The 27501-nt window shown below is 41.2% G+C and overlaps 1 protein-coding gene across 1 annotated transcript in view; it reads right to left on the reverse strand.

Moving 5' to 3' along the window:
* The window catches only part of PLPPR1 (phospholipid phosphatase related 1), a 290322-nt gene that overhangs the window by 35664 nt on the left and 227157 nt on the right, over positions 1-27501 (reverse strand). Inside the window, exons 3-4 of the mRNA XM_069575553.1 lie at positions 22423-22611; positions 8033-8165 (exon numbers count right to left, since the gene is read on the reverse strand). Of these exons, the coding sequence (XP_069431654.1) occupies positions 8033-8165; positions 22423-22611 (322 nt within the window). The remainder of the gene's footprint in view (positions 1-8032; positions 8166-22422; positions 22612-27501) is intronic.

The raw sequence follows: 27501 nt of genomic DNA on the forward strand, positions 1-27501 counted from the left end.
GAGTCAGACACGACTGAGCGACTTCACTTTCACTTTTCACTTTCATGCATTGGAGAAGGAAATGGCAACCCACTCCAGTTTTCTTGCCTAGAGAATCCCAGGGATGGGGGAGCCTGGTGGGCTGCCGTCTATGGGGTTGCACAGAGTCGGAACGACTGAAGTGACTTAGCAGCAGCAGCAGCAGAAATATCTCCATCTACTTATAGGCCCATGCCCTACCTTGTCTGTGTTTTAGGGTCTACTCTGGACTCAGAACTAAAGTTGGGTGCCTGGGCACTGACATTCTCCTTAACTCTCCAGCCAAGGTCACTTCCGTGGTCAACATATGGAGCTGGGCTAGTTCACTGGGCACCTAGTTTCCTGGAATGGTCATTGTCCTGCTATGAAGTCACTGCCAACTCTAGACAATTCTCATTGGAGGGCAGCCTCTTCCTTCCCGCTTAAAATTGCATATTTGCCTTTGCAAACCCCCTATTTCCTTTTTCTACATTATTTCCCTCCATAACACAAATACTATGATATACTTAGTTTAATGCCTGGCTTCCCCCATTAGAATATAAATTCAATGAGAGGAAGTAAATCTCTATTCAGTTCACTAATATGTTCTCAACACCTTAATCAGTTTTTAGCATATGGTAGATGCCAATAATTGTTGAAGGTTAAACATATGTTGAGTCCCCTGTTTATAATTATAAACACTGAATGCAAGTAAAAATGGACTGATGCAATCAAATGGAGTTTCCTTTCAGGTAAAGTACATCTAAATGAATTTCTAAATTGAGAAGGATTTTCTAGTTCTCAAAAAGGCTGACATTAAGCTTGTCTCAGGGTATCAGTTCTCACAACCATAAAACACTGTGACCTTTGAGGTTGCATTTAAAATATTCATGCTTCATTTAGATCACACTTAATTTATGGCAATTAATTAGTGTTACATGAATTAACTGTTTACCATGGTACTTTCCAGTCTGTCCCTGGCTACCTAATCCTTAGACCTGACCTAAATAAATGGTCTAAGACTTACTTGGTATTTAATTAAAGTTTTATTAGAAGTAATAACAGAGCAACCGTGTGATTCCAAATGAAAAGCCCATAATAAATAGCTTCTGGATGACAGTCTATTTTATGTGCTAATAGACAATCTAATCTTGGTATATTTGGATCAGTATTTTTCTTTAACACCAAGGAAAATTATTCAAGAAGGCAAATAAACCAAAAACCCTCATCAAATTCTAATATTTTTTACCCATACTTTTTAGTTTTAAATGAAAAAACTATTATTTAATAATTAATATTTACAAGGTATGCTTACTCAAGTATATTTGTGAATGAAAGGAATTTAAATATGACTTCCTTCCTTTGTTTTTATTTCTGAAAAGAGAATGTAGAGGTTTATATCATCTTAAGGCTGTGTATTGTTGTTCAGTTTAATGCCTACCAAAAAAACTGGTATAGGAAGGGAAAGCAATGGAGAGGAGAAAATGAAAGGGAGAAGCCTAAATATGTGTTACTAATTTGACAACATTTGCTTTGATAAAAGTTTGGTCAAATTTGTTAGTTCCGCCAATTCCTTTTCTCCCTTCCCACATCATGTAACACAGTGTGAGAAACTATATAGCAGTTTGGAAATGAGTACAGAAGTTGGGCTTGCCTGGTGGCTCAGAGGGTAAAGCATCTGCCTGCAGTGCAGGAGACCTGGGTTTGATCCCTGGGTCGGAAAGATCCCCTGGTGAAGGAAATGGCAACCCACTCCAGTCCTCTTGCCTGGAGAGCCCCAAGAACGGAGGGGCCTGGTGGGCTACCGTTCATAGGGTCCCAAAGAGTCGGACACAACTGAGCGACTTCGCTTTCACAGAAGTTAACTCTGAGGGTTTACAGCTAAAGCCTGGGAGACTGCTTTTTGTTTGTTGCAGTATAGTTGACTTATCATATAGCATTAGTTTTAGGTGTACAGCGATGTGTTTCAGTTACATATATATTTTCAGGTTCTTTTCCGTTACAGGTTATTATCAGATATTGAATATAGTTCCCTGTGCTATACGGTAAATCCTTGTTGTTTACTTTATACATAGTGGTATGTATCTGTTAGTCCCAGACATTTCCTCTCTGGTAACCACAAGTTCTCTATGTCTGTGAGGGTGTTTCATCTTCCTTATAATGAGGACCCTGGAAAAAAGTTATTGCTGGATTTGGGAATCAGAGGAGTTCAATCCTTTCTGTCAAGGTCAACACAGTTAGCATTTGTCTATAGGACAAGATGGCTTAATTTGAATGTTTTTCCTTTGACTTGGCCATTGCCATTTTCTCACTTAAAATTTAATTTGGATCTGTAGGGTGGGGTGAGGGGCTGTCTGTTCAAGTCCCAGTCACACAGTCTAGAGAAGACAGGGGATCTGAGAGCCAAGGCGCCACTTTCAGCTCTTCTTTCAACAGCAAACATTGTATTAAAGGACTTGCCATTCTTTGAGCCTGATATATACATATCATGTTGAATCCTTTTTATTTCAGAATAAATAGATTCCTAGTGTCATGACATTTTCACATAGCATTATATCATGAATTTTCCCCTTTCATTAAAAATTCATTAAAAAAATACCATTTTCTGAGATTGTACCTTATAGGTAACACTATTTTTAAAAGTTATATTTTAGATATTTCTAATTTATATTATGAAAAAATGATTTTAGTCTGTAAAAATTGATTTACATTTCCAATTATTTCCTTAGGACAGATTATTTAAAATAGACTTTTGAGTTAAAAAGGTTGATTATTTTAAGGCTATTGAAATATACTGTCAAACTGCTGTGCAGAAAGTGTATATCAACTTACTCTCACTAGAAATGTACTAGAACCCCAAGTTTTTTTCTCATCTGGGATAGAAGAAAGCATTATTTTGTTTAAAAATATTCTGCTAGTTCATTGGCCATTTTTGCAATGTGAAACTGATTTTACTTGTTAGGAAACACTATTTGTAATAGGTTCTAAAATAATTAACTGCAAGAGCAAAGTCATGCCATTTCAGCTTACAGGACTAGTTATCATTTTCTAATATCAATTGCATAGTATACATTTTGCAGGCTGTTGGGCTAGAAAAAAAGACTGGTAAGCAATTTATAATAATACTTCTAATATATTTTGAGTAATACCTTATTATACTTTAATTTTTTCAAAGGAAACATCTCCATTTAAAGGATCTTCATTTCAACTAGTATGCTTTTTTTCTCTTATTAAAAAAAATCCACAGATACTACGACAAAGTTACCCATCTCAGGATAAACCCCTCCCTCTCCTGTATGAAAAGTCAGAATAGACTTTTGAATTTCTCTTAGAAATTGCCTTATTTATGTACCTTAATTTTCCAGCACTAAGCTAAGAGAGGTAAAAAGTTAATTAAACAGGTGGCAAATGAATATTTAAGAATCAGTATTTATGAAAGCAATTTTAGGTAAATCTGTGATTTAACACAGTTTAGTTTTGTTCTTTACCCCTCCAGAAAAATTATGGAAAGCCTACTACATGACAGGCATTTTACAATATGCTACTGATACAAAGCAAGAAAGATACAGTCCCTCCTCTCCAAGGGATCACAAATTGCAGTAGTCCCCCTTATTCACGGGGATATATTCCAAGACCCCCAGTAGATGCCTGAAAGCATGGATCATACCAAATCCTTTATTATGTTTTTCTGATACATACATACCTAGAATAAAGTTAAATTTATAAGTTAGGTACACTAAGATATTAACAACACCTAATAACAAAATAGAACAATTGTAACAACATTTACGGTAATAAAGGGTGAATACAGTCTCTCTTTCTCAGAATATCTTACTGTACAAATGTAATGCCTTTTCTGTCTTGACTGAGTGTTCACCACATGCTGTGGCAGCAGCTTTTGCAGTTTGAGCTGTGACAGAAGAACTAGCCCATGCTCCTTTTTCCTTCATAATTTCACAAACAGAGGATCTGTTCTTACTGTTCAACCTCAGCATATGATTCTTGTTCTTATTAAGTTGAGAACCTTTACCTTTTTGCTTAAAGTACTTTATGGCTTCTCTTTGGCATATCCAAATTGCCAGCATCACTACTCTTGCACTTTGAGGCCATTATTAAGTACAGTAAGGGTTACCTGAACATAGCCCTGCGATATAATGATAGTCAATGTGATAACCAGAGGGCCGCTAAGTGACTGATAGACAGGTGGGACCCTTTGGACAGAGGGAAGATTCATGACAGAGCAGGATGGTGCAAGATTTCAGCATACTTAGAATGGAGAGTGATTTAAAACTTAGGAATGATTTCTGGAGCCTTTTTGGACCATGGCTGACGGTGAGTAACTGAACCCATGGAAAGCAAAATCATGCCATGGAAAGCTAAAAGTAAATGATTACCATCATCTATTAAAAACTGGGTATCAAGCTCTTTATGATAGTATTTTTCATGCTCATGATACAGGTATTATTAGCCTTACTCACACACTCACAGTCCTTGGGAATAGTGACTTTATCCCATTTTATATCAGCTTCTTTGTCTGCACAGTTAGAACTATAATCTACCTTAAAGGGTGTTGGGTGGATCAAGGAAATTATAAAGTGTCTAATCCAGTGTTCTGTATAATAAATATTCTTTCCTCTCCTCTTTTTTTCTTGAAGTCACTCTGGTAACAAGTGACCACATTCTGGATGTCTTTGAAAGATACTCTTGTTTGGAATAAATAATAGATAGTGATGACATCACATGGATCAGGGTAAACCCAATGAGCCTACTGCAGATTCCCACAGGTGATTCTGCTGCCTGCTGCCAAGTCGCTTCAGTCGTGTCCGACTCTGTGTGACCCCATAGATGGCAGCCCACAGGCTCCCCCGTCCCTGGGATTCTCCAGGCAAGAAGACTGGAGTGGGTTGCCAAGCCGAAGATTATTTGAATGTTAAGGGTTGCTTCTTTTAACTTAGGTTTTCTTAGGCCTCCCACGCTACTACTTCCCTCACTCCCATGCCAATGTTAGAAGTTACTGCATATAATTTTTAAATTTTACTAAGGTATAGTTGATTTATACTATTGTTTAATTTCTGCTGTATAGCAAAGTGACTCAGTTATACACATATATACATTCTTTTCATATTCTTTTCCATTATGGTTTATCACAGGATGTTGAATATATTATAGTTCCCTGTGCTATACAGTAGGACCTTGTTGTTTATCCATCCCATATAGAATAGTTTGCATCTGCTAATTCCAAACTCCCAGTCTTTCCCTCCACCTTCCCCACCTTGGCAACTACAAGTCTGTTTTCTATATCTGTAAGTCTATTTTTGTTTCATATGTATTTCATTTGTGTTGTATTTCAGATTCCATTTGTAAATGATACCACATGGTATTTGTCTTTCTCTTTCTGGCTTAGTATGATAATCTCTACATCCATCCATGTTGCTGGCATTATGTCACTCTTTTTAATGGCCAAGTAATATTCCTTTTTTTTCCCCCTGGAACTCTCTTGCTTTTTTGATGATCCAGCAGATGTTGGCAATTTGACCTCTGGTTCCTCTGCCTTTTCTAAAACCAGCTTGAACATCTGGAAGTTCACTGTTCACATATTCCTGAGGCCTGGCTTCAAGAATTTTGAGCATTACTTTACTAGCGTGTGAGATGAGTGCAATTGTGTGACAGTTTGAGCATTCTTTGGCATTGCCTTTCTTTGGGACTGGAATGAAAACTGACCTTTTCCAGTCCTGTGGCCACTGCTGAGTTTTCCAAATGTGCTGGCATATTGAGTGCAGCCCTTCCACAGCATCATCTCTCAGGATTTGAAATAGCTAAACTGGAAGTCCATCACCTCCACTAGCTTTGTTCGTAGTGATGCTTTCTAAGGCCCACTTGACTTCACATTCCAGGATGTCTGGCTCTAGGTGAGTGATCATACCATTGTGATTATCTTGGTCGTGAAGATCTTTTTTGTACAGTTTTTCTGTGTATTCTTGCCACCTCTTCTTAATATCTTCTGCTTCTGTTAGGTCCATACCGTGGAACCACAGACTGGTTCCAGATAGGAAAAGGAGTACATCAAGGCTGTATATTGTCACCCTGCTTATTTAACTTATATGCAGAATACATCATGAGAAACGCTGGGCTGGAAGAAGCACAAGCTGGAATCAAGATTGCTGGGAGAAATATCAATAACCTCAGGTATGCAGATGACACCACCCTTATGGCAGAAAGTGAAGAGGAAGTAAAAAGCCTCTTGATAAAGTGAAAGAGGAGAGTGGAAAAGTTGGCTTAAAGCTCAACATTCAGAAAACGAAGATCATGGATGGCATCTGGTCCCATCACTTAATGGGAAATAGATGGGGAAATAGTGTCAGACTTTATTTTTTGCGGCTCCAAAATCACTGCAGATGGTGATTGCAGCCATGAAATTAAAAGACACTTACTTCTTGGAAGAAAAGTTATGACCAACCTAGTAGCATACTGAAAAGCAGAGACATTACTTTGCCAACAAAGGTCCGTCTAGTCAAGGCTATGGTTTTTCCTGTGGTCGTGTATGGATGTGAGAGTTGGACTGTGAAGAAAGCTGAGTGTTGAAGAATTGATGCTTTTGAACTGTGGTGTTGGAGAAGACTCTTGAGAGTCCCTTGGACTGCAAGGAGATCCAAACAATCCATTCTAAAGGAGATGAGTCCTGGGTATTCTTTGGAAGGAATGATGCTAAAGCTGAAACTCCAGTACTTTGGCCATCTCATACGAAGAGTTGACTCACTGGAAAAGACTCTGATGCTGGGAGGGATTGGGGGCAGGAGGAGAAGGGGATGATGGAGGATGAGACCGCTGGATGGCATCACCAACTCAATGGACATGAGTTTGAATAAACCCTGGGAGTCGGTGATGGACAGGGAGGCCTGGCGTGCTGCAGTCCATGGGGTTGCCAAGAGTTGGACACGACTGAGCGACTGAACTGAACTGAGTATTCCATTGTGTATATCTGTACCACATCATCTTTATCCGTTGCTCTGTTGATGGACATTTAGGTTGATTTCATGTCTTGGCTATCATATTAATAAATAGTGCTGCAGTGAACATGGGAGTGCATGAATTTACCACATGTTTGATTGTGCTGTGATCTTTTGCTCATGACTTGAGGAAATTCAACCGTTTCTTCATTAGGAAGGAAAGGACTAAGAATAATCAAAGGAGAGCATGTGTCTTCTGGACTTCACTTTCTCAGCTGTCAGTTCTCCATGTTCTAAATGATATCATGACTTGTGTTAATACCATGTTGATGCGTTCAGAGTTTTATCTTCTCTCCCACAAGCACCTGACCAGTAGATAATTTGCAGGATCTCATTAGAACACTAATAATTATTTACTGAGTACTCACTGTGTAGGAACTCTGCGAGATCTATGCTCCCACATTTACCCATATACACATTCATTCCTATATCTGTGATCATTATCCATATCCCCTCAGCATTTTTATAAAAGTCCTAGAAGGAGGAATATAGAAAGTGTCTTAATTATTCCTTGTCATACACACTAGTAAAACTCTTTGTTTTCCAACTTTGGAAAGGTATGATTTTCAAGAACCTGATGGATGTGATTTCCCATACTTTTAAAAATTCCCTGCATAACAGAATTGCTAGGTAGGAAACTTTTTTTTCCAGGAAATTTGATTATATCTAAGTTCATTTTATTGATGTTCCCTGATGGCCCACTCCCTTGCCTGACTCAGCTAAAGGGTATGTGGCAATATCCAGTCAATATTAAAATATATGTCCTGAGGGAATCTCAGATATAGTGTAGGAAAAAAGTTGAAATTTTTTGTTAAACACGTTAGTAAGTATTGCTTCACTCTAAGGATGAAAACATTGAGTTGGCACCATGGTCAGGCACAATTTCTGCACTTCCTAGAAAAACTCTAAAACAACCCTTGCTTTTAAAGTTGGTGCTTCCATAGCTTAGGTTATTTTTATCAAGTATGTTCATCTTTAGTAAGTTTTACCTAAAAGTGAGGGCTTATACAACATGCCCTTTTACTCACCTATGAATCTTATGATCCTTCGGAGTAAGGGGTTCAGGTAACAGCATTCTCCAGTCAGAATTGTTTTCTCCTGGGCAATCAGAGATTCTCTGGTTGACTTTATGAAATACATGGATATCTCACCAATAAAAATCTGGAGAAGGAATGTTAAAAAATTATCAAGTTGGAGAGCTTTCTGATATACCATTGGCTTAAAAAAACTGAAAACTTCTAAGGCTTCACAATTATATTAAAAAACTATGTTGGAGAGATGGAGAGTTAAATAGCAGTTTGCAGTCAACTCTTTAAAAGAATTAGAGAAAGCAATAATTGATAGTTTCAGGTAGATTTTAGGTATAATATAAAATTCTAAAGTCATATAAAACATAAGTTGAAATAATAAATTGAATAAGAGAATCAATGAACAAGCTCACTCAAGCTGGTCTTGAATATTTCAAGCTGAATGCGTGTATCACAGTGATGAGGAATGACTGGGATAGCCAATGTGCCCAGCAGGGCATTATATGCACACATCACAATAAATTGTTATTTCATTATGTGGCAATAACAGTGGAAACAGTGGCAGACTTCTTTGGGGGGGGGCTCCAAAATCACTGCAGATGGTGACTGCTGCCATGAAATTAAAAGACACTTACTCCATGGAAGAAAAGTTATGATCAACCTAGACAGCATATTAAAAAGCAGAGACATTACTTTGCCAGCAAAGGTCTGTCTAGTCAAGGCTATGGTTTTTCCAGTAGTCATGTATGGATGTGAGAGTTGGACTATAATGAAAGCTGAGTGTGATGCTTTTGTACTGTGGTGTTGGAGAAGAATCTTGAGAATCCCTTGGACTGCAAGGAGATCCAACCAGTCCATCCTAAAGGGAATCAGTCCTGAATATTCATTGGAAGGATTGATGTTGAAGCTGAAGCTCCAATACTTTGGCCACCTGATGCAAAGAGCTGACTCATTGAAAAAGGCCCTGATGCTGGGAAAGATTGAAGGCAGGAGGAGAAGGGGACGATAGAGGATGAGATGGTTGGATGGCATCACCAACTCAATGGACATGAGTTTGAATAAACCCTGGGAGTCGGTGATGGACAGGGAGGCCTGGCGTGCTGCAGTCCATGGGGCTGCAAAGAGTCAGACACAACTGAGCAACTGAGCTGAACTATGTGGCAATACTACCCTTATTTATGTGACAAATCTTATTCGAGCATGTTTGCCTAAGTGACATTATCCTACTCTAAATTAGTTGACTCACACTTTTGCTATGCGTATGCTTGTGGTTTTAGATAAGCTTCATCAATGTTTTAAGGCTTTCTATGCCTTATATTCCTTTCATTATAGAATATCTATTTAGATGGATAAAAATGCCAACATAATGAATGGCACATGAATGGAGGAAGTTAAGTGATAGAATTGTAAAGCTGGAATCATTACAGATGTTTCCCCCTTCATCTGAGAGAGAAACTCGACTCTTAGGGATTTGGCCACACAGTGTCTGAAGCAACTCTAGCAGGTGGTCTATAAGTAGACACTGTTATCCTATTGTACAGATAAGACACCTGAGGCATGGAGGGGTGAAATAATTTGTCCAAGTTCATCACAAGTCTTAGCTCTGAAGCCAGGAAACCTGTCTCTAGAGTCCTTTCTCTTAAATGCTACACTTTTACTCAGTAGTGATCCAATAAAATACTTGTTGAATTTGTATTTAATATTGACAAGACAGAAAACAAGACAAATGCAATATGCTTTAAACACTGAAAACCTTAGATGATATTAAAGTACAAGATAGATGGGTGTAGTAGAACTATGGCCAAGTCAGAATGGGATGAAAAGTTGGCCGGAATAGACTGAATCCAGGGACAGACAGGCAAACGATGGGACAGCATGGATCACCTTGGCAGGTGCTGTCTGCATATGTCTAGGAATATTTTGTGACATCCTTTGGAATTAATGCATTAATGCTCCTTCAGGTAAAAATATTTGAATAGCTTTAAGAACTCAGCTTTCCCTTTTTTTCTCGTTAGACTTATCTCTCTCAAAATGAGGTGCCAGAAGGCTTTGTTTGTCCCCACTGGAATGATGGCACTGCATTACTGTTCTTTATCTCAGTGAACAGATGGGGATAAATTCATGCATGGTCGGGTAATGAAACAGCAGTTCCTTGAGGGTGCATTCTCTACTCCCAGAGCCTAGCTTAAGCGTTCTTGTTGTATATGAATCTCTTACCTCATGTTTTCCTTTCTATTCCTATCACAATGAGTACACACTATCATTGTTATTCCTTGTTATAGGATGTCCTGCCTGTCTTCTGGTTATATCCCTAGGGCCTAGCCCAGTGTAAGGCACATAGCAGTTATTCAGTGTTAAATGAATTAAGCATATCAGATTAATGAAGGTTTTTTGGAATACAGGTTTAATGAGGGAGACTATAAGGAAGGAAAAATAATTTTTAGCACTTATCCTTCCAGACTCAGTGAAAATGTCATGATTCTCCCCGAACCTTTGCCAGGTCCCCTCAGGAAAAGGGAGACCCTGTCTTATCATTGTTCCCACAACATATTATATAGATCTCTATCCTGACATCTGGAGCTTCCCAGGAGGTTCAGTGGTAGAGAATCCTCCTGCCAATGCAGGAGACATAGGTTCGATCCTTGGGTTGGGAAGATCCCCTGGAGGAGGAAACGGCAAAACCCACTCCAGGATTCCTGTTGGGAAAACTCCATGGACAGAGGAGCCTGGTGGCTACAGTCCATGGGGTCACAAAGAGTTGGACACAACTGAGTGAGTGAGCACACACACTCATATAAGAGGCAACATAGCAAAAGAATGTGAGTGAAAATCTACACATATTCTTGTTTTTTTAAGAAAATGCACATATATATGTACACAGGCATGCACACATACAAATCTAAACAAAATCACTCCAAGGTGCACCATATAAAACTTGCCATGTGTAAGGGTATGGGGCTCAAATAATCCATAAGTAAAATGTCCTAAGCCTCTTGTGTCAGCAGGGATAAGCAGTATACAAATTGATACTATTGGTCAACAATATTCAAATCAGAGTTGAGATATGAAATATAAAAAAAAATCAGAACTAGAATATATACTAACTTATATTGTTACTGATGGAGAAGGAAATGGCAACCCACTCCAGTATTCTTGCCTGGAGAATCCTGTGGATGGAGGACCCTGGTGGGCTGCCGTCTATGGGGTCGCACAGAGTAGGACACGGCTGAAGCAACTTAGCATGCATGCATAGTTACTGATATAGTACTTTGAGTATATTAAGCAATACTGTTTACGTAAAGAAGGAAGGAAGGAAGGAAGAGAGGAAGGGGGTCATTTTACAAGTTAAAGGTAGGACAGCAGTCCTGATTTTCAGTTCAGACTGTGATGGACATAAAGGTTGCTGATGGAACAATCCAGCTCTCAGGTCCCAGTGAATGAGCTGCATGGATGTTCATTTCACTGATTGCACACAGCGTACTGTTTCTCCATCCACTGGGTCCTATAGTCTCATACAGGTCTGATTCTGCTTGGAGAGAGAGGCGGGCGAGATTCTGCTTCCCTGCCAGGCCACCAGCCCATGTTGGAAGCCACCTCTCACACTGGCAGACTTATGACTCCGGTTCTGGCACTGACTGGGTTCCTCCATCTGTCTGTTTGCCATGCACACTCTGTCTCCATCCACCACTCTGTTCAGAGGGCAGCCGGGACACGTGGGACTCTCCATGTGTTCAGCCCTGGCTGCCCTGCCTATTACAGCCTTTCAGACTGTTGACTAACAAGCATGCTATCACTCATAGCAAATGAGAATACCCTCTGGTGAGAAATGATCAAGGCCAAACTCTAGCCCTGGCCATGAACAAGCAAGTGAATTCCACTGGTGCATCTCTCGTTCCCCACAGCTATGCCGCCTACTATCACAAGTGACCTAAAACTTTTAGATAACAATACATATACTTTTAGTGAGTAACTCCTTTTTAAAAATTTTAGTTAGAGGATAATTACTTTACAATGTTGTGATGGTTTCTTCCATACATCAACATAAATCAGCCTTAGGTATACGTCCCCTCCTCCTTGATTCCCCTTCCTGCCTCCCTCCCCATCCCACCGCTCTAGATTGTCACAGCACTGGCTTTGGATTCCCTGCATCGTACTGCAAATTCCCACCGACTATTTATTTTACACATGGTAATGTATATGTTTCAAAGCTATTCTCTCAAATCATCCCACCCTCTCCTTCCCGCACTATGTCCAAAATTCTGTTCTTTATGTCTATATCTCCTCTGATACCCTGCAAATAGGATTATCAGTACTATCTTTCTAGATTCTATATATATATGTGTTAATATATATTTATCTTTCTCTTTCTGACTGACTTCATAGTAACTCTTGATAAACTTGCCTTTGAAATATGGAAGCCCAAATTTCAAATAAATAAATAACCCTGGAATATAATACATTAGTTTGGTGAAATCTTTCAGAATTCATGTCTTTACAATGTTTTAAGGAGATCTGATAAATCATCAGTGATGTAAATGGAAAATATTTAGAAGATAGTGTTTTAGATTGCAAAATATAAAGTCTGCAGAAAAAGTCAGCGGAAGACATCATTTCGTGTTGTAAGGGGGATCCACTGCATGTTCTGTGTGGCTGTTATCACAAAAGGCTTCTAGAGATCCTGGAATATAGATTTGGGGTTCATGTATATGCTACTGTAGCTCTGATACTTGGCATATCAAAGTCATTGCTGTTTCTTTTTTTGTTTATGATTTTATTTTTTTAAAAATTAGTTTATTTTAGTTGGAGGCTAATTACTTTACAATATTGTGGTGGTTTTTGCCATACATTGACATGACTCAGCCACGGGTGTACATGTATCCACCCATCCTGAACCCCCCCACCCCCACCCCAACTCCCTTCCCACCCTCTCCTTCTCCCACATAGTCCTGTTTCTTGAATGTAGGCTCTGGAGTTGAAATCTCTGTTCCTTCCCTTCTTGAGAGGTGACTTTGGGCGGATAACTGAACCTTCCCAAGCTTTTTTTTTTTTTTTCCCTCCATGATTTTGAACATGAGGGTAATAATTATATCAGAAAATTATTGATTATTAGAAATGTATATAAAAGCATCTAGAGAAGCTCAAGGAGTATTTGTTGCTTTCACTTACTGGTTGGTCTAGGCAAGAATGTGTGCTGAAATTGACTTAAAAACTGTCCTGGATTAAGGAAACATGGTGTGATTCAAGCTCTGCCCTGCCCCTCGCCAGGTGTCCAGTCTTGGACCACTTGGCTGACCTCTCTGGTTCCTTATCTGTCAATCTCTCATCTGTTAGACTACAGTGGCCCCTAACCTTTTTTTTTTTTTTTTAACACCAAGGAGCAGTTTCATGGAAGACAATTTTTCCATGGACTGGGGAGGGGGAATGGTTTCAGGATGATTCAAATGCATTGTATTTATCGTGTGCCTTATTTCTATTATTACTATACCAGCTCCACCTCAGATCATTAGACATGAGATCCTGGAGCTTGGGGAACTCTGTAGGAGACCTTTAAGTTGCTCTTCCAGTTCCAAGATCTTTGTTTTTATGATAGAAACTGACAAGATAGTGCTGATTAAGGGAACTGATATCACATAATTGGGCTTCAGTCTCTCTTCTGTTGGTTAAGCTCTCCAGGGCCAGCATAGTTTCTTATAGTGATTCTCCCTCCAGCCTTCATTCACTTTTCAAACCCCACAGGGCTTTGCCCTCATGAAATAATCTTCCCTTGGAGCAAAGTGGACACAGCCTCCTCCAGAGTCATCACACTGCTTGAGACCTGTCACCTGTGTCTCTAAAGGACAGCAGAGGCTGCCAGCCCCTCTCTGGGTGTGCATGTAGCATGCTCTGAAGAAGAGAAGAGGGTTCTCTGCACACTTCTCAATAAGTGTCTAAGTAGCTGCAGATCTGTCAGTCCCAGGGAGTTGTAGATGCTTCCAATATCCTCCTTGGGGGCCTTCTTTACTCGTGAGCATTTCTGAGAAAGGCAGGCATGGTATTTGCTGTGTGTGTTGTGTGTTCACACGTGTTAGTCACTCAGTTGTGTCCGACTCTTTGCAACCCCACGGACTGATAGATCACCAGCTTCCTCTGTCCATGAGATTGTCCAGGCAAGAATACTGGAGTGGGTTGCCATGCCCTTCTCCAGAGGATCTTCCAGGCCAAGGGATCGAACCTGGGTCTCCTGCATTGCAGGCAGATTCTTTACTGTCTGAGGCCCAGGGTTTTTCCTGTAGATCTTGTTTAAACGTGACCCAGGGGATTTTAAGCATACTGACCATGCTGCCCAGCATCTGCATGCTCTGTTTAATCTTTCCTGATGAGTACAGTAACACCTCAGATCTGCAGAGAGGATTCTAGTCCTCTAGGCTGCTGAGCTACGCTTGGTTCAAGACCTCTTGATGTCTGCTTTATCACACTTGAGTGTAAATAAAGGAATTCAGCTGTAGACATTTCTATGACTTTCCAAGCTGAAGGCTTTGATAGAATCAAGGCCATTTGGATGATGGCTTTGGAAATTATCCAGCAACTCAGATAATAAGTGTTTTGTGGATTGGAGAGTCATCATTACTGCTTCCCGTGTGGCTCAGCTGGTAAAGAATCCATCTGTAATGTTGGGAAGATTCACCTGGAGAAAGGAATGGCTACCTACTTTAGTATTCCCGCCTAGAGAATTCCATGGACTGTATAGTCCCTGGGGTTGCAATGAGTTGGACACGACTGAGTGCCTTTCCTTGTCACTTTCCACTTACTGGTCTTAATCCAGGGGCACCACCTACCCATTCAGAAAGCTCTGAAATCGACACTTGCTATGAAGTGAGGCACCAGGGTGGCATACTACCTTGCCAAAGCAGGGTGTTCTCTTGAACTTTTTTTCCCCCCTTTCTGAACAGAGGATATAAGAGAAATGGGAATTTAAAATGAGTTAGCTAAAATACTGCTCTCAGTAAAAAATAAAATGCATTGTGGTCACCAAGTAACTCATCATCACATAATTTTTGGCAAATGATAGTCTTTTCAAGAAACAAATTATCAAAACTCCTAACACAATCATCTAATCATCAGTCATTAAAAGAGGCATTGTAAGGGTGGTAAGGAACATCTCAAAGGTGTAAGGACCTCTCGCTGTCAGATGATGTTGGGTGAAAAACAGTCTGGAAAGGAATTTGGGGCACTCATCCATCACATGGATAGTAAATAGGGAAATGGATATTCTTCTTCAAGATTTTGAAAAAATCCACAGCAGTTAATGAGGATATTTATAACGCTTTCCTGGGGTGGGGGAGGGAATGTAAATTGTAATGACTAAGTACATTTGCAATAAAGAAAATGTACTCATGGTAAAGAAAAACAAATATAGGGACTTCCCTGGTGGTTCAGTGGTTCAGACTCCACGTTTCCACTGCAGGGAACATGGGTTCGATCCCTAGTGAGGGAACTAGGATCCCACATGTTGCATGGTTGGGCCAAAATAAAAGGAAAAAACAGCACTGGCTTCTTATTTAAAAAAAAAAAGGAAATCATGTGATAATGTACAAAAGGGAAAAGATGTGAATGATGAAGTGTTAAAAGGGGTTTCAATAGCTGAGGCTGTTCAGAGCCGGGAAGAGGCAGATGACAAGGCACTCAGGCGCCGACACTGTCTCCTCTGCTGCCGCAGCTGCGGTCCTCATCAGCCAGGCAACAGATGTGCCTGTAACCAGGGCCCACTCTCTGATCCACGCTGTGCTTTGAGCTTTTGTATTCACTCCCAGAGCTTCTGGCCTAGAAACCCCCCAAATGAAGAGTCACAGTTTCCTCCAGATCGGGCCTTTCTATCAAACCATGCTTGTCTCTTCCTTTCCTAGGAAATTCTCGCAGAGTCTTATGCATGTACGCTCACGTGTACACTTGGGTGCAGACCATGAGCTGTGTCGATTCTCCTGGGCTGGGCGTCAAACGTTCTGCTGTTTCAATTCTAAGTACTCCTGTCACTTTGTTGTGAAGCCAATAAAGGTTTACTAGCTATTTTCTCATGCCCTGTGGTGCTGGGGCTGAGATACAATACCGGTAAATCAGATTCTCCACCGAGTTAAATCCTCTTATCCAAAAAGGCTCTCTGCCTTTGAGTCTGTGAGTGTATTCAGGGGGCCTGAGGCAGTTGTGAGCCAGGGTTTCCACGTTGGTCAGAACGCACCCTGCAGATTTCCTGGAAGCCTGGGCCAACACTTTTGGCTAAATGGTTCTGGACACAATACTCCAAGCTCTAACCTTTCCTAAGTCCCTGCACGGTTGCTCCCATGTGGCCTTGCCTCCACATGATGCTGATCCTTTCTGACAGCGAAGCACAAAAGGAGAAACAGGAAGTGACAGATCAAACCCACAGCAGAGTCCTTTCCCTCATGCCTTCTCTTGTGCATCCCTGCAATTAGTGCCCATCCTCAGAGACACACGGCAGTGTAGGGCGTTCGTTGTTCTCTAGCACATCAACCACAGGATACACAGAACACCAAGGCTAAGTCCAGGTTGAGGTGCCTTCTTAGAGAACTGCCATCAGTGTGTGTCACATGTCACCCCTGAGGAGTCCTGCCTTCTGTTTTTGTTATTGTTGTTTAGTCTCTAAGTCATGTCCGACTCTCTTGTGATCCCATCAACTGTGGCCCACCAGGCCCAGCATTCCCCAAGCAAGAATACTCTGGAGTGGGTTGTCATTTCCCTCTCCAGGGGATCTTCTCAACCTAGGGTCTGAACCCATGTCTCTTGCATTGGCAGGAGGACTCTTTACCACCGAGTCACCAGAGCAGCCCTGCCTTCTTTCTACTCCAGGGAAAATAGGAAATGGGCTTAAAAAGGACCACACGCACACACACACGCACGCACGTACGCACGCACGCACGCTCGCTCGCTCGCTCACTGTACTATTCTGAGAAACCCTACACACACACAGAAACACACACATATTGTGCCATTCTGTGTAACCCTTGGCCAGGCACAAATTAAACTCCAGAAAGTTTAATTTGTGAGTCTGAGAGAGACTAAGGAGTTGGGAATCTGACATTTGGAGCCTTCCAATTATAAGGTTCAGCTCTTAAGGAATATTAGAACCAGAAAGGTCTTGGAGATCATTTAGCCCCAGCCTACCTTTTACAGATGAGAAATGCAGCCCACAGAGGGAACGTGCCTTATTGGAGGTCACACAATTACTGGGGTGGAAAGCCATAACTGACATCCCTCCTCCTCTTGACAGAGCAGACCTGAGACAGGGTAATGCGGCAGCGTGAGGATGAAGGATGCACACCCAGGGGGTAGGGTGTGCTGAGTTCGGCACTTGGGATCTGTGTTCAGGTGGCCTGATACAGACTACTCTCGGATATGCCGTACCTCTCCAAGAGGGACAGAAGAGAATACGGCTCCCTGCGCCCAGGAGATGTCCCTGAGCATCAGGAGAGGTCCACTCTCTGTCCTGCAGCTGCTCACTTATTTTCAGGTTTTGGGGGAAGATCAAGCACCACAGCAGGGTTTCAAGGCCACTGGACTCTCTGCCATTAACCCATCAGCTGCAATCAGTGCTGGGTCCTAGCAAATGCTCCTCATTTGAGAGGAAAATAAAAATAGAACCAAATGGGGGGGTTACTGTCCAGTCGCATAGAGAACTAGCTGCAACCTTCAGCAAATCATTTAACATAGCTAACTCACAAAGTAGCTAATGACTGTCTTCCTGAATGAACTCACAGACTCAAGAGTCAAAAATAAAGGAAATTGGACCACACACTTTCTCTGTGCTCTTTGAGATATCTCTTTTCTATTTCTCTGGGATGCTATGAGGATAAATTAGGCAAGGACTGCAGAATACAAGAAAATTAAAAGAAGTTATCCCTGCCATCTTCATTTATGGAATATTCCTCAGCACATATCTTTGAAGGCCCTCCATCCTTATTGGTCACACTTTTCTCCCCAAGAAGAAAAGGAGTGGAATGTCCAAATCAGAGTTCCATACTTGAAAACGAGAGTAGAACTCTAGATCCTTAAAATTCAGTTCCCTGTCCAGTGGCCATACTGCCCTGGCTTCCCATCATGGCATTTGACCCCATGTCAGTTCATATCATTTGGGGAAAAAAGGAGTTTATATGATCAAAATTCATAGTGTGAGAAGAATTTCTGCTGAAAATCTTAGAATGAAATCTATCATCTTTACCAGAGAGGAGAAATTCCTCATAAAGTTCTGTTTTATTTATTTTTTTGTCATATGTGTTTTTATTAGAATTGCTGTTTAAATCTTACTAAAGATTGGTCATTTCATAATTATGCCAGAAGGATCAGAATATTTTAAAAAATATCTTTCAGTTTGAAAATACTGCATTGATGTAGAATTTAATTGTATAACAGAAGAAAAAAAATAACTGTTCCATTAGCACTCAGAGATAATAGCTGTACATTTTAGCTTATTTCTTGCCAGTTTTTTTTATGTATAATTATAAATTGGGGATTATACTTGTAACACACATGTGGTGTCTTCTTAGGGTCTATTAAATATTCAGAGCCACAGACAACCATATGTCTCATTTGGCACTGGTCCACTTGGGAGGAACTAATGGCTTGCCAACAGGGCAGCATCACTTGCTCCTCTTCAGCCAGTTTCCTTGCAGTGATCCAGGGCAGCTCAGGTGCAAGGAGATCAAAGACACATCAGAGGATGTAGGAGCCACTTTGGCTTAAAAGATTTATCGTGTCCCATCAGAGTCAATAAATGGTGCAGCAATCCCACAGACATAGCTTCCAAGTTTCCAGAGTCACTTGCACTGGGAAATCATAGCATGGCACCGTCTTGGGTAATCTCAGTTCTCTGAGTCCAGGAGCAATTCACCAATCAGGGGTTAATTCTGCCTAGTGACAGAACTGATACATACCCTCTTTTTCTGGAGAAACAGAGCTAGAAAACTAAGAGAATCTCATATTCTCTTATCAAAGGGAAAAAAGCTTTTACCTCTGATACTAGATACAATTTCTTAGCCCTCATAAAAATCTTTTCATTAAATCATAAGCATGCTTCATTTCTCTTAGAGGTGTTTCAGAAATATCACTGCCTCATAATGAGTTTGGACAATCCTCTAGTTCTGTGTATTTAGCTACCACCAAGTATGCTTCTACTGTTAAAGCTGACTGAACATCCCTACTCTGGTTATCTCCTTAACATAAATTCAAGGAATGGAATTAATGGGTTCAAAGTTTATAAAACTCTTAGTACATCTTTGACCAGCTGCTCTTCAAAAAGAAAATGTCAGAAAAAAAAAAGAAAATGTCAGTTTACATTTTTTAATGGCCAGTTTCTTTAAAAATAGTATTTATTTTTGGCTGCACTGGGCCTTCATTGCTTTGCACAGGCTTTGTCTAGCTGTGGGGAGCTACTCTTTGTTGCGGTGCATGGACTTCTCATCGCAGAGGCTTCTCCTGTGTGTACCATGGCTCTAGGGAGCATGGGCTCAGAATTTGTGGCTCCTGGGCTCTAGACCACAGGCTCAATAATGGCGGCGCGAGGGCCTAGCTGCTCCATGGTGTGTGGCATCTTCCTGGATCAGGGGTGAAACCAGTGTCTCCTACATTGGCAGGTGGATCCCCCACCACTGAGCTACCAGGGAAGGCCCTCAGTTTCCATTTTGACTCAAATTGTATGAAAGTATCTATACCTTTAACAACACAGGTTATACTTCTTTAAAGCGCTTGCCAGTTTTACATGGGGAAAATTCTGGACTTTAGAAAAACTACTTTCCTGTGATAATTCATGAGCTTAGAAGTGTTTATGTGCATACAATTTATTTTGTTGTCTATTTTTGTCCTTGCCCATTTTTATTTTGGGAAGCTCATCTTTTTAAGTAGTAAGAATATTTACAAGGGAGTCTCATATTCTGCAAATATTTTTGCAGTCTTTATGTACTTTTTATTTTGGTAGAAATGCTTATTTTTCAGGTAGACAAATTTATCAGTTCTCTTCCATCTGCTTGCAATTAACATTCCTGATGCTTTTGTGGATGTGTATATAGACTTTCTAAGTGTTCTTTATAATGTGCATTGAAAAGCTTTCCGCTTATTTTAAGGCTCTGGAAGTTTTATAGTTAGTGATTTTCTATGTATGCCTTGAAATTTTGAAGGAATTTACATTATAGTTATGTGTCTCCAATGATATGAGATAAATTTTAGACAGTTTAAAATTTTCTCTATTGTTATCTATTCAGTTTTCTACTTCTATTAAAGGCATTGTTAAAAAGTTATATTTTCATAGAATATTATCAATTTTATTGAGAGGTAAGCATGTATTGGCACAGAGCTGAATATACAATTTTAACAAAACTATAGTACAGACTTTTAAACATTTATATATTTTTGCTTATGTATTTTTTCTCTTTTTTTAACTTTTGTCTTTCTTCTGTTAGAACAAGGGGATTGTACATTTTACTTATCAATCCTATTGTTTTTTGATTCATTGATTTGTTCATAATTTTTATTGATCTGCTTCCTTTGCTTTCCTTAGTTTTTCTTTTTTTTTTAAAGGAAAAATGCCTCTATAATTACAAAAAGTAATTGCAGGAGAGCCCAGGCAATGATATTTCCTGGGACTAGCAAGAGGATAGGTAAATGTCTGTAAGTCAATGGACCTCTCAGGGATTCTAGTCTGAGAACTTGAGAAAATGGTATGTTTATGGGACAGGAAGAAACCAGGACCTGATTCCAGCTAAGCCCAGTGCCTCTGGGTAGAGCCACCATTAAGCCATTCCAGATAGAACCCAATGTGGCCTCTAGGCTTTACCTGGGGAGCGAATTGTATCATTTTTTGAGATGCCTGGAAGTGGATCTTTTATGCTTTCTCTTAGTCCCTGGGCTGGTGAGAAAGGAAAGTTAAGAGGGGCACATCCCCTAACACTCTAAACAGGAGGTGTCACTAAGGTCTCAGTGGAGTCTCCTCTGCAGGGAGAGGAAGTTCGTCTGTGATCCTGAACAAGGTGAAGATCAGTTTCCAGTTTTTCTTTCTTTCCCCTACTTCTAATCAGTTAGTGCATGCTAGACACTATGCCAAGTATTTATATGAAGCATCTTAAGTCTTGATAACTCTGTGAACTAGGCAGTCACATTATCCCTATTTTGGGGGGCAGAGGGGGAAGGGAACAGTACAGTGACTTGCCCAAAGTCACACAGACAGGATATCCTGTAGGTTGGAATGCGAAGCTTGTGTTTTTCACCACCATGAGAGATCATGTTTTATCACAGCTGATCTTAATTCCTACTGCAGAGCTTTATCATTTAAGGGGGAGCTTGTCAAGCCTAGAATTAATGATAAAAATGAACTTAAAGTACTCATTATGTGCATATTCGCCTCTAAATTCAATTCCATTTCTCATCTTAAAGCAAGGAAAACATTTGTACAGAAAACAATACTTGAACTGAACATCTGAGTAATCAGTACACTCCTCAGCATGCCAGTGGTATTTTTATTACTGTCCCAAAGGGAGGGGAGTGGGGGATGAGGGAGAAAGGGTAGGGGAGGAGGGGGAGTTGAGGGGGAGGAAGCTTTGGAAGAAAAAAGGAGCAAATGATAACTGAGATCACATCCCAAATAATCTGACCCCATAGCATGTACAAAGAAACGTTTATTTTAAAATACAAAGTCATTTTTTAAGTTAAAATTAAGATGTCTAAGTGTTAAATCACTTTACTAGACAATACAGATCTGTGAGTTTTATGTTTTTGAAACAGTCTCCCTAGAGGACTGTTGGGCCATTTTTTTTTTTTTTCCCCATGAGAGAGAAGAGTGCAATCAATGAAAGTAAAGTTGCAACTTAATTGAATGTCATGCAGTGTGAGGATAGCCAGAGCTGCCCAGAATGAATCACAGCAAATCAGGTTGAGCGATTTCTCTCATCTCCGGCCTCTCTGGAAGTTCAGTCAGAAGAACAGGAGATGCAGCCTGGTGGGGGAGGGGGGGGAGTTCTGTTCCAATCTGACATGAGTCTTTATATTGAGGCCAGCATTTACATTCACAATCTCTTCTGAATACACACAACACACGCCATACTTTTTTTTTTCAAGAGCACAATTGCTATACTTAAATGACAGCCACTCATGACTATTGACATATATTCAGACATACTTTAAAAATTATATATATTTCAATTCAGGCACTGAAAAGCAAAAGCCACCTGTAAAAGACAAGGCCTACTTAGATGAGATTTTATGCAGGGCTCTACTCACTCTGTTTTGACCGGAAAAGGACACATCTAATAAGGCTGCTGCTGTATGCCCAGGAAGAGAGGAAAGAGGAGAAAAGGCAGACGGAAAATGTTTAGGATCCAACAGGAAAGAGGGAAATCTCTTTCTGTACTTACAATAGCAGTTGGGGTTGCAGCCAGCACACAGTAGAGCAGCAGAGGGGTGATGAAGCTTTCCTCCTCTGTCCCCGGGTAAGGCTTCATTAAGTCTCCATCCTGACAGAAGAATCCTTGGATATGCACCTGAAAAGTGTCAGTGCATTCGAAGTAGTAGGCAAGCAGCACTGTCCCAGCCATGATGACAAGCTGAAAATACAGCATGGCCACACAGAGACATTAGCAGGGCTTCGGAGCTGTGCCCGCCCCTCAGAGCATACTCCCTCCATCATCCGGCGGCTCTCCTTGTATTGGTACTGGCAAGTGTCTGCGTGTCTGGCTCCACGTGTGCCGGGCTCAGGGAGTGTGTGCTTACTTGTCTGCCTTGTAACGTCTGTTATATAAACCTTCCAGCAAATAAGAACGGCTCCCATCTGAGAGGCATCGTTTGTAGAGAGACCCAGCTTCTGCTGCCCCCCCACTCCCCGCCCTTCCCAGAGGATGCATGGGAACCAAGGCAATGCTGCCATTCAGGACAGAGGTGAAAAGTCAAAGGACGGTGGCATGTGAATTGGCCAGATGTAGCATGAGATCTGCTCATGGAAAATTTCAGAAAATATCAGAGATAAACTTACCTTATGATAAAGTATTAGAGGCAGGTAAATGATGAAGGAATGAATGATCAGGAAAGCTAAAGCCTAGAAAGGCTAAGGGAAATTTTCAGAACCACACCCTAAATTAATGGCATGGATAAGAACATCGTACAGGTATCCTATATCAGTCATGACTCTTATCCTTTTCCAAAAAGGTATTACCTTTATTCCAAAAATAAAGGTAAGGCTTTCTACCTTTAATAAAGGTTTTCTACCAGTCAATAAAGGACTTTGCTGATGATGGCATTTTATTCTAAATGTACTTCGTAAGGTTTGGACACAAAAAGGGACACAGTTTTATCCTTTCGTTTAGCTCAGACATGTCCCAGATACTCACCGAGGTTTAGATGAAGCCTTTAATAGGTGTGACGAGTTGGGGGAGTATGGAAACACCATTATTTTCCTCATTCACAATAGAAACACCAAAATGGCAAGATGAGATGGTGATAAAGGTAGATGGAAAAGAGGTCTTTGAGATTATAAAGTTATAGAAAATTAAGCTGGAAAAGACCTTGGAAGTTTTCTCATCTAAAACCTTTATTTCTTAGATGAGAAAACAGAGGCCCAGCAAGGAGAACTAACTACTGCTGGATTATCCAATAAGTAAACCAAACGTGCTTATGCTGACAATCAGCAAAACAAGGAAACTGAAATGGAGAAATAAGTATTTTAAAATGTTGATTTGTTTAAAAGTGTCAAAGTAATCATTTTGGGAAAAATTAGAACTTGGTAGTGTGTCTTTTATGGCTTAAAAATTGTTTCTTTGTGGAAGTACATAAGGGGCAGGGAGGAAGAAGGATAATCTTTGAGGGTTTAGTCTCCAGTTTTTATTCCAGCCCTGGAGTGACAAACCCAAGGTCACATAGCTAGTTAGTGTTAGACTCAGGACAAGAAACCCACATTTTCTGATCTCCAGGGGGCAAAACACCTGTCATGGAGTGCAAATCACCTCCTATACAAGTTACGGGGGGGAGGCAAGGTGGCTCAGCTCTCATGCAGAGAAGCACTGTTTGTCATCTTTATCCACATTCATGTCCATTTCTTTCGCTACAACACCAGAGCAGAGCCTCGCACTCTGCCCACTCTTTCATACCAGGCACCGTCTCTGCTTCTGGAATGTTAGCTTTGCGAGTCCTCCTCCTCATTGTCTTTAAAGGTCATTTGAGTTAAGAATCTTCCCCAGTCATCCATTTTCTCTAACTCAGTGCCTTTCCTCTTTGGTTCAGGAGCCTTGAATTATCTCTGCCTGCACTGAATTCAAAGTGCAAACTCCTAACCATCCTGCTATAAAGGTCTATAGGCTCCAAATCATACTTTCCAATCACTCTCACACACAGCTTGTTTCTGGCTCTACAAGGATTATATTCCATTATCTGACATTTGCTACCTTCCTCCCCAGTGGACCTTCTGTCACAGCTTCTGACCATGCAGTAATCTCTAGACGTTTGTGTGCGTTTCTTGGTGCCTGAAGTTGTTTATTGGCCTGTGTAAGTTACCAGTGCTCCTGCCACCATCTCTACTGTTTCAAGCATTTTATTTCTTTCCTCTTTAAAACAAACTTGGATACAGATGTTTCCTATAAGGATGAGAAATAGGTGCTCCCGAGCTGCCCCACTGAATGGTGCTCTTGCTGGCAGCTAGTTGATAAAGTCAAGGCCAGGATGCTTCTGTTTCTCTTTTGTTGCACTGCTCAGTTGGATTGACTGGATGGGAAGGGAGCTAGCCAGCTGACCTGAATGTTTTGGAGCTAACACTAGGATTCCAACAGTTTGGGGGCTCTGCCTCTGTTTCTGTTTTCTGCACAGGCATGATCTGATTTCTGATCTTATCCATGTGGCAGGAAACACATTTTCTCTCTCTCAGCTTCATTAGTCCTTAGGAGAAATGTGATTGGCGAACAGGCAGATCAATGGGGGCTTTTCGGATAAAACAAAAATAAATAAATGGCATCTAGCTTCCTCTATTGAGGAGGAATATTATATTTTATTAGGTGCATTTGTGCTACCACTTAATTTAAAAGAGAAAAAGGTAAAAGGAAGTAAATGATAGCAAAATTGTGTGTGTGTGTATATATATACATACACACATATATGGTCTATATACAAATGATCTATATGTATATTTGTGTGTATATACAGTCATACATATATATACACAGATATTGTATACATTATTATACATATACATTATACATATATAATGTATGTGTGTGCATGTTAGGTCACTTCTGTCATGTCTGACTGTGCAACCCTATGGACTGTAGCCTGCCAGGTTCCTTTGTCCATGGGATTCCCCAGGCAAGGATATTGGAGTGGTTTGCTATGCCCTCCTCCAGGGGATCTTCCCAACCCAGAGATTGAACCCAGATCTCCTGCATTGCAGGCAGATTCTTTACCATGAGCACAGGCTTCTTTTCTATTGAATGTTCTTTCATGAAAGAAAGTGAAAATGAAGTCACTCAGTCGTGTCTGACTCTTTGTGACCCCATGGACTATAGCCTACCAGGCTCCTCCATCCATGGGATTTTCCAGGCAAGAATACTGGAGTGGGTTGCCATTTCCTTCTCCAGGAGATCTTCCTGACCTGGGGATCAAACCCGGGTCTCCCACATTGTAGGCAGATCTTTACCGTTTGAGCCACCGGGGAATCCAGCTTTCTCTCATGACCATGTATTAAAAAGAAGTACAGGAACAGGAGAAGCACATTGATTCTGCTTCCATGAGCAAAGGCACAGCATGGATAGCACACAATTAGGTGTCAGCGTCCTCCCTTCCTCCTCCCTATCCTGGGCTGCATTTGTCACTGTCTAGGTTTGTGTCACTTGTACCAGCTGGCACCCTTGCCGTCTGCGCTGCCTTCTCCAGCCCCAGCTAGGGAGGCCTGGAGAGTGGCCATAATGTCACATGAGCAGATGGCTAGGCTGTGCCGACCCAAGTGCTGGTGGCAGGGTTGATGATACCAGTGTGAAAAGAGCAGTTACGGCTGTGGGGAGATAAGGTATCAGCAGCTCCCGTCCCAGGGATTCTCCTAAGCTCTCACTTCCTGAGAATGACAACCCGATATATGAGGATGCATTAAGTCCTGATCATTCCATGAAGATTCAGAAGGCAGCAGCCAGCAGTGTATGAAATTCAGCTTCTCAGAGTCTACAGTCCTGTGTTTCTACCCCAGCCCTCTGCTGATGGGAGAAAAGTTAAGGTCACAGAGGGGTAACTGGGAAGGCCACAAAGCTGAGAGGAGAGACTGAGATGACAGATATGTTTTCCTTTGGTTGGTAAAGTCTGAAGCAATTGTGGACCACTAATTTATATGACAGGGTACAAGCTAGGAGAGCAGGGCACAGATAATGGTGTATGACTCATGTGAGTGAGTGAAACTGTGTGTGTGTGTTTGTGTGTGTGTCCAGGGATGTAGGGGCAGACTCATGATATGGGAATGAGAGGACTGGTATCTGGTTTGGAGTGTAAAGGGGACATTTTTATTTTAAGATTTTTATTTATTTATCTATTTGGCTGTGTCAGTCCTGGTTGCAGCATGTGGGATCTAGTTCCCTGACCAGGGAGCAAACCAGGGCCTCCTGCATTGGAAGCTTGGACTCTTAGCTTCTGGACCACCAGGGAAGTCCCTAAAGAGCATAGTTGGAACTGAGGGATCCTATTACTAAGTGACCAGTCATCTTAGTTTGCCCAGGACCAAGGGGTGTCCTGGGACATGGACCTTTCAGTGCTAACATGGAGATGTTTGTGTGTCTTGAACAAATTGGGGTGCTCAGTCACTCTACCTGAGGCAATGAATGCCTCCCTCCCCCAAAAGCTTTCTTATTCTGGTCTTGCCAGAAGTGATCGAGACCAATGCCAGTTAATCAGCCAACCAACAATTGCTTCTGAAAACTATCTCTGTGTTCAGTCCCGAACTAAGTGTAGTGAAGGTGAGGAATTCTCAGATATGCTCTCTAATCTCAATTCATTTGTGACCCAACTGGGAGCACACTTCAACACAGGAAACAGTGATCTGTAGGAGGGCATCAGTTGATCCCACGCTGGGGTTCATATGTGGTTGGTGACCTAGTAGGGATGGGTGTTGACAGAAGGGGAGCAAGGGAAGGAGCTGCTGTGTGGAGGAGGAGCAAGGGCAAGGGGGTGGAGAAGGCAGAAGGGTGTGTGTTCAGGATATTGGTTTTAACTTAGTCCCAGGGACATTTGTTCAGTTCCATAGAGAGAGAGGATAAAGGATACTCAGAGCAGAAGGAAGGCTGCATCAGAGCTTAGATGATCAGATCTGGCATGGTTGCGATGCAGAAGCAAAGTCTTAGAACTTCTAGGGATAGTACACATTAAAGATTTGCATGTTGTTCAGTACTGGCAAAGCATGTTAGGCACCAAGGTCAGTAGCTGCACAAAACTGCTGGGGTGGGACACCCTCAAGTGGTACTGATGGGAGTGGGAAC

Source organism: Ovis canadensis, chromosome 2, assembly GCF_042477335.2.
Source record: "Ovis canadensis isolate MfBH-ARS-UI-01 breed Bighorn chromosome 2, ARS-UI_OviCan_v2, whole genome shotgun sequence".
Lineage (NCBI taxonomy): Eukaryota > Metazoa > Chordata > Mammalia > Artiodactyla > Bovidae > Ovis > Ovis canadensis.